The following is a 12,967-nucleotide window of genomic DNA, read 5'->3' as shown; positions in this document are numbered from 1 at the left end:
ATCCACAGCACTGTAAAAACTCATTGCAATTTTTGCTGGTAAGGGAGGCTCAACTAGTTATTAGGATTAGGGGGCAATCACTTTTTGTAGGTTTGGCAAATATTTAATTTGTTGATTAATGATCTGAAACATTTTTTTAAAAACATGCAGAAAAAAAGAAATAAATAAAAAGTCAACACTTTTTCCCACCACTGTAAATTGATATGCAACCAGTGTAGACATTCAGTTAATGCAAATGTCATCATCTAATGTCATGTAGAAGATCATCATCACGACCCAAAACAAGACAAGACAAGATAGTGTATCCTGGCTGAAATAAAATGGACATAAAGCTTGTCTGTGTTCTTTGCCTGAGTAAGCGCTCCTCATTTATAACAGCTGATTCATGCACTGATCTTTTATGGTTAAAATGATTCTTATATGCTTAGCTGAAGTAGATCTGGACCGTCAGCTTTGGGGGGGCGGGTCTAAAGTGTGTAAAGCGTATCCTAATTAATTTTTATTGGCCTAATTCAGTTTGGGGTTGAACGTGCAACTTGGTTACTGAAAGACAGACCCACCCCTCAAGCAGGAGGCTGAATATTTGGCCCTGCTGACGACAACACTGAGTTGTAACCAATCAGAGGGTTTGTGTTGGTTGGTTTTGGGCCGGGACTGGATGTACTTAAATGGTCTGAAACTGTTCTCTCTCATTCACATGCTGCTCTCCTCCAGGACTGACTATCAGCAGACAGCGCTGTAAACTCTCTCTCACGCACCGGAAAAACAACCATGCACAGTAAAGACCAGATCAGGTACGATTTACACTTTATTTACCTCTTTTCACCTTTTTTTTACTGTATAGATAACTGTTGATTTGAGTAGATAGGGTTCAGAACTATTTATCAAGTCTTACATTGGTTTAACACACATGTAAACACATATAAAAACTATACTAGAGTCAGTTAAAGGGTGGAAAATGAGATTTTAGGACATTCTTAAAATAATAGTATTGTATTGTATGACATAGGGCACATAGTGTTGGTGTGTAAGAAATTTCTAGCATTTCTAGGTTCTTTACCAGATTAAAATGCACACTTTTCCTCTGTAAATTTCATCACATTCATGTTTAACCAGTTAGACTCTGTATGTAAATCCATGCTTTAGTTCTTCACTTTCATTTACAATAGAACTACAGTACTATCATTATTTTAAAGTCAATTTCATATGCCCTCAAATAGAGCCATGAGGGACTCCAGAAGATACGCTAGCTAAATATACGCTAGCTAGATATGCTTGGCCAAAAAATATGTTGCACATTCTAATATTTCATCGGACCGCCTTTAAGTTTGATTTCTGTACGCATTTACTGTGCCATTGTTTCGATAACCTTCTGCAATGTCACAAGATTTATTTCAATCCAGTGTTGCATTCATTTCTCACCAAGATCTTGCAGCAGCATTGATGATGGTAGAGTCTGACCACTGCACAAAGCAGCTCTTCTCCATCCAGCACATCCCAAAGATTCTCAATGAGGTTAAGGTCTGGACTCTGTGAATAAAATCCATTGATGGAATAACCTGGTCTATATCCAGTACATTCAGGTAGTCAGCTGACCTCATTCTTTCAGCACATACTGTTGCTGAACCTAGACCTGCAGACCAACTGCAGCAACAACCCCACATCATTTACCTAGTTAAATTACATTACATTACATTACATTACATTTGGCAGACGCTTTTGTCCAAAGCAACTTACAATATTGAAGTGCAAATAATAGAAGAGGTTAAGTACAAAAATAATAGAAGTTAAAAATAAAACATCTTTAGATAGGGCCTTAGGGAGGTCAGAGGGAAATAATGGGATAGAGGAGTAGAGAAGAGGAAGAAGGAGATGAGGTTAGAATTAGTTAGTTTGTTAGAGGTTAGTTTGTTAAATCCAGATGGCAAACTTTTTGCAGTGTAGTGGAATAACGGTCCAAGTCTAACTCAAAGTTTTTGGGATATTTCAGTACATTGTTACATTATTGAAACAATAATCAAGCATCTTACCATGCTAGCTAACACACACTGCAAAACCAGACAGATTCTATACAATTGGTGAAGATAAACTAGCAAAAGTGATGGCATGTATGATGTATAAAGGCCACATCTAGTAAGTGTGTGCATGGGACATGGGTTCATTTGAAAGGAAATGCAAGTGGTATACGACTTGTTGCCTGTTTGACTGCATAAATTTAGTCTTTTCTTAAAAAAAATAAATTTAAATGACACACCGGTACTCACTTCAACTTTTCAAAAAAATTTCATTTAAACCTCTATGGCATGGTGTGGCTGTCAGGCAACAAAGCACCTTTTTGATTATTGCATCGTCCTTTCAATGTGTTTATTATTATCGTGGCTATTAAAACAGTGTTTCTTAACAGAAGTAAAAAAAAAAAGTAGCCTAAACAATTTTTTTTCTCAACAAATCTGAAAATCATGCTATAGAGGGTTAATTGCCATTGTTTGTATTATTTGAACTGTCAAAATGTCATGTTTTAACCTTAAAAATAAATAAATATATGTTATTTATCGTTTCCGTGGCTGAAATATTAATATCTGGTACAGTCTGCTTTTGTTGATGGTTTGTTAAAACTGTCTATCAAATTCTCTATGTAACATAAACACATTGCTTATGTACACTTTGTTATGTTACTAATAACCTGTGAAAACAAATGATGAAATTCTATTTTAAGATAAATCCTGGTCGCACCACATTTCATTTTATTAAGCCAAAGCCAAAAATGTCTAAATCTAGTTAATTTTTTTATTTAATGTTTTATTGGTTTCAGTAATTGAAAGATACAGTAAAATAGCACTCAATCTCAATTGTCACAAATTAGTGACGAATGGCTGAATGGGTGGGACAGTTGGCCTAGCTAAATTAAGAAAAAATGGGAAAAAAATTAGAAATAACAAAAAAAAAACACTTTTTTTCTCTTTGAATTTGATTTGTTAATTGGACTGTTCATTTTTTTATATGTCATACGTCCTGGTACATAATCCAAAATTAATAATTACCATAATAGTGTTGGTTGCTGTCTGTGGTGTATGACCTTAATGACACTGTATGACCCCATAAAACAATGGTAACAATAAGAAACATGTACATAGGTTTATTATCCAATATGGCCTTTACAGAAAAATACAAAAATATGAATTATTCTATATTCTAAAACTTACAATTTTATTTATTTTAAGTCATTTTAGAGCATTCCTAGTGGTCCATTCATCCAGTAATATTTTTTTGTGTTCACAGCAGCTACAGGGTTTAAACCATGGCGAAAACTACAAAAAAGAAATCATAGGAAAGCAGTGATATGTACTATTTTAGGATAATTCCTCTTCTTTGTAGAATGTGGTAGACCTTGGTAGACCTTCCACAAATATCCGTTTGTACCATGTGTTCTCAGTTCTGATAAACACTCGCCGCACCAAATCCCTTTTTTAAATCAGTGATAAAAAGTAAAAAAAACAGACCCAGTTTAACCTCAGCGATCCTTGTACGTCTTTTCCCAGTCACGATGACTACCAGACGACAGCTGATTGGCTGCTCTCCCAGACACAGCACAGACCTAAAGTGGCCATCATCTGTGGTTCCGGACTGGGCATGCTGGCCGAGGCTCTCCAGTGTCAAGACTCCTTCAAATACTCCGATATTCCTGGCTTTCCTCAGAGCACAGGTGAGGCAGGGGGTTGGAGACAGGTTATATTGGGGTTATATCAGTGAACAATATGTCAAATTAAAAAACATTTTGGAGTTTTCATTTTGTGAAAAAAAACGGTCTTTAACCCCTTTCACAGGCCAACATTTTTGTCAACTTTCATTCTGATATTACACATCTAAATCTAGAGGATTTTTATTAAAGCATTCCAAAAAAGGTTTTATGTTAAATAAAAAACTTTACTGACAATTGCAATGGAATATTTTTATAATTTTTATAATTAAAATATTGAAGTAATTCTGCAACTTTCAAAATGTAATGAATTAAAATCATAAAAACAAATAATAATTTGTAATAAATAATAATAAAAATTCAAACATTGAATTTCCCCAAACCTTTCATTTCAATATGGTTGTCTAGTTTTTGATTTAAGAATTAAGGGTTGAATTCTCTTACTGATCTGAAATTATTAAGAGGGTAAAGAGTAGAAAGTGAACAGGCAAACAGCTTTTTTAAGGAGTCTCTTAAGCCCAAAAGTTTTCAAAATGTAAATAATTATTTTTTTTTGTTGTGAAAAAGAGTTTTCTTTTACCTACTATCACAATACTGTCACAAAATCGGAGATTTATATGAGCAGAAATTGTGCAATTTGTAAGAAAATGGGGTAAAACTAGACATTAACAAAACATTAAATCTCCAAAATGTCTACTGTATATCTTCTTGATATTCAATAAAAAATAATTAAGTAAATTAATGTTGGAGCATTTCTATTGGTCCATTCATCAAGATTCTAATTCTAATGCAATATAAAGAAAAGCCAGATTCATATTATGCCATTTTTCTAGGTGGGCAAAATAGAGATACAGTATGAACAGTGAAGTACATTAAACCATATAAATATACAGCTCTGGAAAAAAAATAAAAGACAACTTAAAAAGGATGAGTTTATTTGATTTTACGAAATTAAAAATCTTTGGAATATAATCAAGAGGAAGATGGATGATCACAAGCCATCAAAACAAGCCGAACTCCTTAAAGTTTTCCACCAGGAGTGGCATAAAGTTATTCAAAGCAGTGTGTAAGACTAGTGGAGGAGAACTTATAATTATGAACTTTATAATTATTAACTTTTTTTGCATTTTTTTCTGCATTTTTTTCCCGCAAATAAATGCTCTAAATGACAATATTTTTATTTGGAATTTGGGAGAGATGTTGTCTGTAGTTTATAGAATAAAACAACAATGTTCATTTTACTCAAACATTTACCTATAAATATCAAAATCTGAGAAACTGATTCAGAAACTGAAATGGTCTCCTTTTTTTTCTTTCAGAGCTGTATAAGTATAGTGTTATAATTATATATGTACTAACTATTTTCTACATTAAAAAAGAATTGTGTGTGTGTGTGTGTGTGTGTCTGAACAGTTCAGGGGCATGCTGGGAGGCTGGTGTTCGGTGAGCTCAGGGGAAAGACCTGTGTGTGTATGCAGGGCCGATTCCACATGTATGAGGGACACTCGCTATGTAAGGTCAGTCTTTTATCACACACCCAAAAACCTTCTTCAGAACATGATGCCTTAGAGTCACATACATTATGCATTTACATAATTAGATACATTGTTATGTAATGAATTTCAGTGGATTTATTTTGTACAATGCAGAAATGTCTACACTTTTTTGGATGCTGCTTTTCTACTATATTATGATTACAATTATTTGTTGACATCATATGCTTGTTATTTTTTATTTACCTCATAACTAGTGCTAAATTACCTCGTCCAAACCTATTTTCAGGATTTTCATGGATGTATATTTATTAGGGCTATCAGCATTAATCCGTTAATGCATGCGATTCATCCCAACTTCTGCGGTGATCTGCCCCACCCCAAGGCACAGGTTTTTTATTCAAAAAACGGTTCGCTTGTGGTGAGAGCGTGATCTGGTCTCGAATTCGACTCAGTTATCAAATATACTTCTTTTTAATTGAGCTTAACTGCTGATAAGGCACAGTTTAATCTGATATATTAGCCAGATAATTTACTGCTATGAACAAACGCTTTCTCCGCTGCTCCATGCTGTTTACACACTAAGCGTGCAGTATGTGCAGCGTTCACTGCTCAGCAGCAGCTATTTTTTTTTATGTTCTGTGTTAAAGCAGCTTTACACTGCACAGATATCTGCACTGGAACACAGAATTTTATTGCTGTATTTACTTTCTTGCTCCTGCGCCAGACAGCTCTGACCAATCAGAGGAGACAATGTGCTCGCATGGTTTATTGGTGCGCATTTCGTTGTGTTTAGGTTTATGCCTGTGTGAAACCAAACCAAACTCATCAACTGATCCGGATCATAGAAACCAACTACAGGTGTGAAAACATCCCTTACAACCAAGCTGAGATGTTTACAATAAAGTAAAAAGAAGTTAAGAATTTTTAATCGATTGACACCCCTAATATAATTAAAATAAATTAAGCTGAACAGATCAAATCTGAACCTGAAATCTTCAGTTCATACTGCCTGCGATTAAATAAACACAAGATGACACTGTTCTTTGCCTTATAAGAGATGAATTCTATGGGTTAGTGATCTATATAATACTGAATGTTCCCCAGTAAGTGCCATGTCCATCACTATGTGTCACTGCATGTGTCAGCTATGACCAGATCACAGTATGTCTTAGGAGCATCTTCTTTTTTTTTTAATCTAAATGCCATCGTTAGGCTGGAGCATGCCGTCTGCTGATCACGCTGAGCTGAATCACATGCCGGGTGCTGGCACTCATTTCACTATTCAATGCTACTATTGTGCGCTTTACATAACTCAGGCCCGGCAGAAGTACAGCACTCCATTCACTTTCATCTGAGTACAGTAGTGGATAACATCCGACTGTGTGCTGAGGTGGTGATGTATTTAAATACATTAACATATTGTTCTATTGGTAATCAAGCATTTCCAAGTGGCAGACAGTAACAGAGTACATGTCATTTATTACCAGTGGTAGACAAGTATATATATATATATGTATGTATAGCTGTGCTGAACTTTTATAAATCAAAAGTTATTAATTCAATTTCTTGCACTCTTAATGTTTTTTAAGAGTATCAATTGTAATTGTAGGTTGAATAAATTATAATCCATATAATGGCAAGAACTACTCAACTAAGTAAAGAAAAAGTTACTTTTAAAAACAAAGATCAGTCAATTTGAAAAATTTTAAGAACTTTAAAAGTATCCTTAAGTGCAGTCACAAAGACCATCAAAAACCTTATGATGAAAATGGCCCTCAACAGGAGCGCTTCAGGAAAGAAAGACCAAGAGTTCCTTCTGTTGCACAGGATAATCAGAGTTTATCAGAGTTACCAGCCTCAGAATCCAAAAATATTTAAATGAATAAAAACATTGAATGATTAGGTGTGCACAAACTTTTGACTGTTCCCGATGAGAGCCAGTTTCATCTTGCTGAAATATAGATTAAAACATTACTCAAATTGGGCTATTCACTGTATACCAACTCTACCTCTTCACAACTTTACAACTGATGCTCTCAAACACATTAAAAGGGCAAGAAATTAAAGTAATTAACTCTTGACAAGTTCAGCACAGCTGTTAACTGAAATTCATCATTCCAGTATTCTCATATACAGACTCTTCAGGTATAAACATAAAGGAATTCTACATGTTCTCCACTAATATAACCTTGTGTTCTGCACCTCTCTCACAGGTCACGTTCCCAGTGAGAGTATTTAAGCTTTTGGGGGTGGAGACTCTGATTGTAACGAATGCTGCAGGCTCGTTAGCAGACAGCTATCAGTGTGGCGACATCATGATCATCAGAGATCACATTAACTTCCCTGGACTTGCTGGACTGAACCCACTCAACGGCCCCAATGATGACAAGTGAGCCAAATTCTTATAACTGGCTGTTTCTACCACAAATAATAATTTAGCTAATAATGAATGAAAACATGTCTGAAGTTGTATGCGCAAACTTAACTTGCTTGTCACATAATGCGAATCAGCCATTGTTAGCAGCAGTTTTAGAATTAAAGAATTAACTTGTACAGCATTTAATCCTTTTTCCAGCTTATCTACAAATACCCAAACGTTTCAAAACTTACTAAATGGTGAAAATCAGTTATTAAAAAGATTAGAATTACAGAAAGTACTTTTCAGAACTAATTTTACACTATGTTATTTGACATTATTATTTTGTTTTTGCCTAAAACAGGTCTCCATTTTTGTCTATTTTTAGTTTACTGCCTAATTTAAACACACTTTCTCCTTAATTATCTGAAATAAACTTTTCTTACATCGACATCTATTGAAAGTATAGAAACTGCTGTTATGTAGCTGTTTTTGGACATGTTTTACATTAGATAGCGATGATATTCATTCACATCCATGAAAAACATCAGCACCTCCTCACTGTCTCATATGTATCACTTCCAGGTTTGGACCTCGCTTCCCTCCTATGTCTGGGGTTTATGATAAAGACCTTCGCAAGCTGGCTTTTGACATCTGTAAAAGCATGGGCGTGTCCCAGTATGTTCAAGAAGGTGTGTACTGTATGGTGGGTGGACCCAACTTTGAAAGCGTAGCGGAGGCTCGGCTTCTGCACAGACTGGGGGTGGATGCAGTAGGTAAGCATCACTGATTATTGATTACACACATCAGGGGTGAAACAATATATCGAATTGTATGTATCATATTAGATCAATACGTGAGTCAAATATGGATATTTGTATTGACATATAGGTGCTCTAAACTGCCAAAGACTCACCATTCAATTTGACTTACAGTTACTGCTTCATTACTCCACGCAGTGGCAATAATCCAATGAATAGGGTAAACCTGTGAAATTCTGTGAAACTAAGGCAAATACATACATAAATACCTGGTAATTGATTATTTATTAGAAGTATTTTACCTTCTTTAGTATCTAAAGTATTCTTTAGATCACCTTTGATCTTCAGTACAGGCACTTGTTACATTATTAAAGGGGCACTAGCTGACTTCACCCTCAGCTCAAAAAATGGGAGGGGTAGTTTGTAAGCGGCACTGAGTGATGTATGGGTTTAGATGCACAAGGGAGAGCTGATTGGCTGAGATGCAGCAGCAGCAGTGTGCCTTTGATCCCAGATGGTTGGACGTCAGCAGGGGGTGGTATTATTGATCTGTATATTGTGAATTCACATCTATAGCACAGTTGAACATGAGCGGGCACTGCAGAGGCAGAAATAAAAGCGTTTTTTAAAGGTTACGAAATGGAGGACTGGTATGTTTCATTACTTCAAAGGAACACATTTCAGCTATTATTGGAAAAAAATATGGTTTAAGGTTTAGTCACTCTTTAAGGTCCTGTAACTAGTGGTCCTACCGTTTTTAAAGGCATACCCAGGTGTGCTATTTCAGCAGGACAAAGCTCAACCACTTGCCTTAATGTCCAGGCCAGACCTATGAAATGGCCTATAGAAATTACAGTACGTGGGGTGTTGTTGGACACTATTACCCCACCCCCACCCCCACTCCTACCTGTCACGAATGAGAAGGGATGGATGTAAATGCAGATATAAATGTATTTAATAAATAAGATAAACGAAAACAAACCAGAAAACAAACACGGGTATCGCATAAACTAAGAAAATAACACTTGGAAGTAGATAAACAAAGACTAGAACAAAACTAAGTTAACAAACAAGAAACTAAATAACTAGAAAAACACTAAGAACATAAAATGAACAAACTTGGTACACTTTCTAATTAAACAAGACAACAGATCTGGATTACAGAAACTCAAACTTCAAAGGAACACAAAATACAAAACTGGCATATACGAAAGACAAGGATACAAAAGACTCGACAAGAAACCACTCATACAAAGGGCTATTTATACACAAGGAGGGCGATGACCGGTAATGAGGGGGCGGGGTTACAAACAGGACACAATGTGACAACACTAATGGCTAGAGCAGGGCTAGGGCGGGGCTAGGGCGGAGACAGGGACCAAAACACAACAGTAGCACACGGCTGGGAACACATGACAGGAGCACAAGGGACAAATTGAGGGAAAAACACAAGACAGACATGGGCTAAGGTGTGACACTACCACAAAACCTGCAAGAACTGTGTGAGAATTTTCGAGCTGTGTAGGACACCATTAGGAACCTCTACAATTCTCTACAACCTCTATGCATGCAATTCTCACGCATTACAACCAGTGTTGGGAAGTAACGGATTACATGTAACGGCGTTACGTAATCAGATTACAAATTATAAGTAACTGTAATCCGTTACAGTTACTGCTTCAATAAATGGTAATCAGATTACAGTTACTCTGCTAAAATTAAAGGATTACATTGCGGTACTTTCCTATTTTTGCTCTTCCAACACTGACAAAACGCAAATAACATTTTGCGGTGAAATCGCTCTGATATGACAGGGAACTGTCTGCCCCTCGTCCCATCTCGCTGCACACACACACACACACACACACACACACACACAGGGAGGAGGGGCAGACAGCGGCTCCGCACACACAACGAAAACGAAATGAACTGACATTTTGGTCAACGAATAAAAACGAGACGAAAATGTTTGGCAGGGACGAAATCCAATCAGAACTGATTTAGTTCTGTGAAAGGTAGGGACCAGTTAGGAAGAGATCCAATCACTGCTTCCTTTGCGAAGGTGGAGAGGCGGGACAAGCGGGGTACTCATCCAATCAGTACCCGCCTCTCCTGCAGTAGCGCTGCGCGCTCAGTTACAAACCCGGGAATTAAACTGTCGTTACGGAGCTCGACTGGAAGTTAACTCGACAGTGTTCAGCAGGGAGATAGAGAGAGGAGAGGCGATATATTTCTCCTTTGACGTCGCGAAAAACAAGATAACGTGTAAAGCGCGTGGAGCGACTCCATCTCCAGTAAAAACACCACTAATCTTTCAGCTTCTGCAGACCAGAGTCCCACAGATCTCCATGCAGAGATCCGCGTTTTAATGCTGATGTTATTTCATGAGCTGATAGTGTGTTTACCTCGGCAGTGCACTAAAACACAGAACTGGTACAGAACTCACTCATTAAGATCAGATCATCTGTTTAGTCTCACAGTGGGAAAGATACAGCTAGTGTTAAATCAGCAGCAGGTCAGAAAGGAACTCAATAATATAACGAAAATAAAACAATAAAATAAGTCAATCTATGAACCCAAAAGTCTGTGTAAAGTTCCTTACAGCACTTTCTCATAAGTTTCTCACTTTAACTCATGAAGTCTCTCAGTACATCCTGAGAGCATCTCTACAGGACAGTGTGTGAATGTGTGTTCATTTATAGACTGTAGCTCCAGTAGGTGTGCTGGGTTAGTGCTGGAGATAAAACTAGATAATTTAAAAGCTGTTTTTGCATTTACAGCTCTGTTTAAACTATAATTTAACTATTCAGTTGTTTTATGACCTGATTTCTAGAGCAAAATTTTAAATGTAAAATATATATAGTCACACACCTATAATAATAATAATAATAATAATAATAATATACATTAAATCATATATAAATATATTTCACATTCAAACATTAACAATATTACTCAAGTGGTTATTAAATGTTTCATTTCATATAAGTGTAGAGTTAATAATTCAAGGGAACTGATGAAAAAGCATTTACATTTACACCCTTTACATTTTAGTCGACTAAATTTACTGTAATTTTAGTAGACTATATTCTTATGACATTAAGTCGACTAAAATTAAGTTGACTAAATTACTAAATTGTGACTAAAACTAAATGCTATTTTCGTCACAAAACTATAACTAAGACTAAATCAAAATTTGTTGTCAAAATTAACACTGGTGGCAAACCTGCAATTAGATAGCTTACGGTTGTTGTTACATTGTTTGGTTTTAAATTGTTTTATTATCAATTTATAGAAGTGTTTCATAAAATTGTTTGATGAAATTGTTTCATAAGTATTTTTATAGAGTGATTGAAAAGGCTTTTTTATTTGTTTATCTAATTGTTAACTGGAAAGAAAAATAAAAGAATAATATGCAATATGTGGTTGCTACATTTATTCAGGCTTAAAAAAACGACAATATTGTAAGTAATCCAAAGTAATCAGATTACGTTACTCACTTGAAGTAATGTAACTGATTACGTTACAAATTACATTTTGAGTGATGTAATCAGTAATCTGTAAGGGATTACATTTTAAAAGTAACCTTCCCAACACTGATTACAACCTACTCCTGCTCATGTTGCTCAATGTAGGCCCATATCAGTCTTAATTTTTCATCATTTATTGTTCCTGGTAGCTTTTATCTTCCTTCTGTATAGCATTGCAATCCCACACTTCCTTCTGTGTGTTTATAAGTGTACATACAGTATTACTGCTAGAATAAGAATAAACATGAATCATGCTGATCTTCTGTAAACATGAATCATGCTGATCTTCTGTAAACATGAATCATGCTGATCTTCTGTACTGTCCATCTCGCCCCCTCAGGTATGAGCACAGCGCCGGAGGTTCTGGTGGCGAGTCACTGCGGGATGCGAGTGTTCGGACTCTCCCTCATCACTAATAAAGTGGTGAAGAGCTATCAGGACTCTGAGACGGTCAACCACGAGGCCGTGCTGGAGGTCAGCAAGATGCGGTCAGAGTCTCTGCAGAAGCTCGTCACTGAACTGGTCGGCCGCATGGACATCAATAACAACACGGCGTGATGCATACCTCGTCCCCGTTCATGAAACCCGTCCATTAAACCTGATATATCTTACAATGTCACTTCAGTGGTGCAATATGTGGTTTTTATATACATAAAGACATTTAACCTCACAGTTGACCTCACAGTGTTCCTTCATATCTGTAGAAAGAACAGGATTCAGTCGTGTACACTGTATCTCACATTCCTTTTTCAATCAGCTTTGGTGCTGTGAGCATTTTTATACATTCATATTCAATGTAAATGTCTTATGTATACACTATATATATATATATATATATATATATATATATATATATATATATATATATATATATAAATTAATATAATGCTGGTTGCTGAGATGTTTTACTATTATAATATATACTGCTATATTTTTGACGCAGTCTTCTATTTTCTGTCTATTCACTGTTTTTTATTGCACATTGTTTGTGAATGAAGAAATGTTTTTGCAACTCACTATTTAATAAAACAAATAATAATAATGTGTAGAATGTAACATTAAAGGTAAATTGTTCATTAATACAACTTTATTAAAGGTTAATATAATATGCTTTCCAACCCTGGTCC

The 12,967-nt window shown here is 35.8% G+C and overlaps 1 protein-coding gene across 1 annotated transcript; it reads left to right on the top strand.

Moving 5' to 3' along the window:
- Window positions 1–656: 656 nt before the first annotated feature.
- On the top strand, window positions 657–12,510 carry pnp4a (purine nucleoside phosphorylase 4a). Its single transcript, XM_007234731.4, has 6 exons — window positions 657–794; window positions 3,540–3,703; window positions 5,111–5,214; window positions 7,407–7,582; window positions 8,135–8,325; window positions 12,181–12,510. The coding sequence occupies exons 1-6, from the start codon at window positions 772–774 to the stop codon at window positions 12,396–12,398; spliced, it is 876 nt and encodes a 291-aa protein (XP_007234793.2). The 5' UTR covers window positions 657–771; the 3' UTR covers window positions 12,399–12,510.
- The last annotated feature ends 457 nt before the right edge of the window (window positions 12,511–12,967 follow it).

This window comes from Astyanax mexicanus, chromosome 24, assembly GCF_023375975.1.
Source record: "Astyanax mexicanus isolate ESR-SI-001 chromosome 24, AstMex3_surface, whole genome shotgun sequence".
Classification (NCBI taxonomy): Eukaryota; Metazoa; Chordata; class Actinopteri; order Characiformes; family Acestrorhamphidae; genus Astyanax; species Astyanax mexicanus.
The sequence above is the reverse complement of the archived record's forward strand: the minus strand, read 5'-3'. Positions and strand labels throughout refer to the sequence as shown.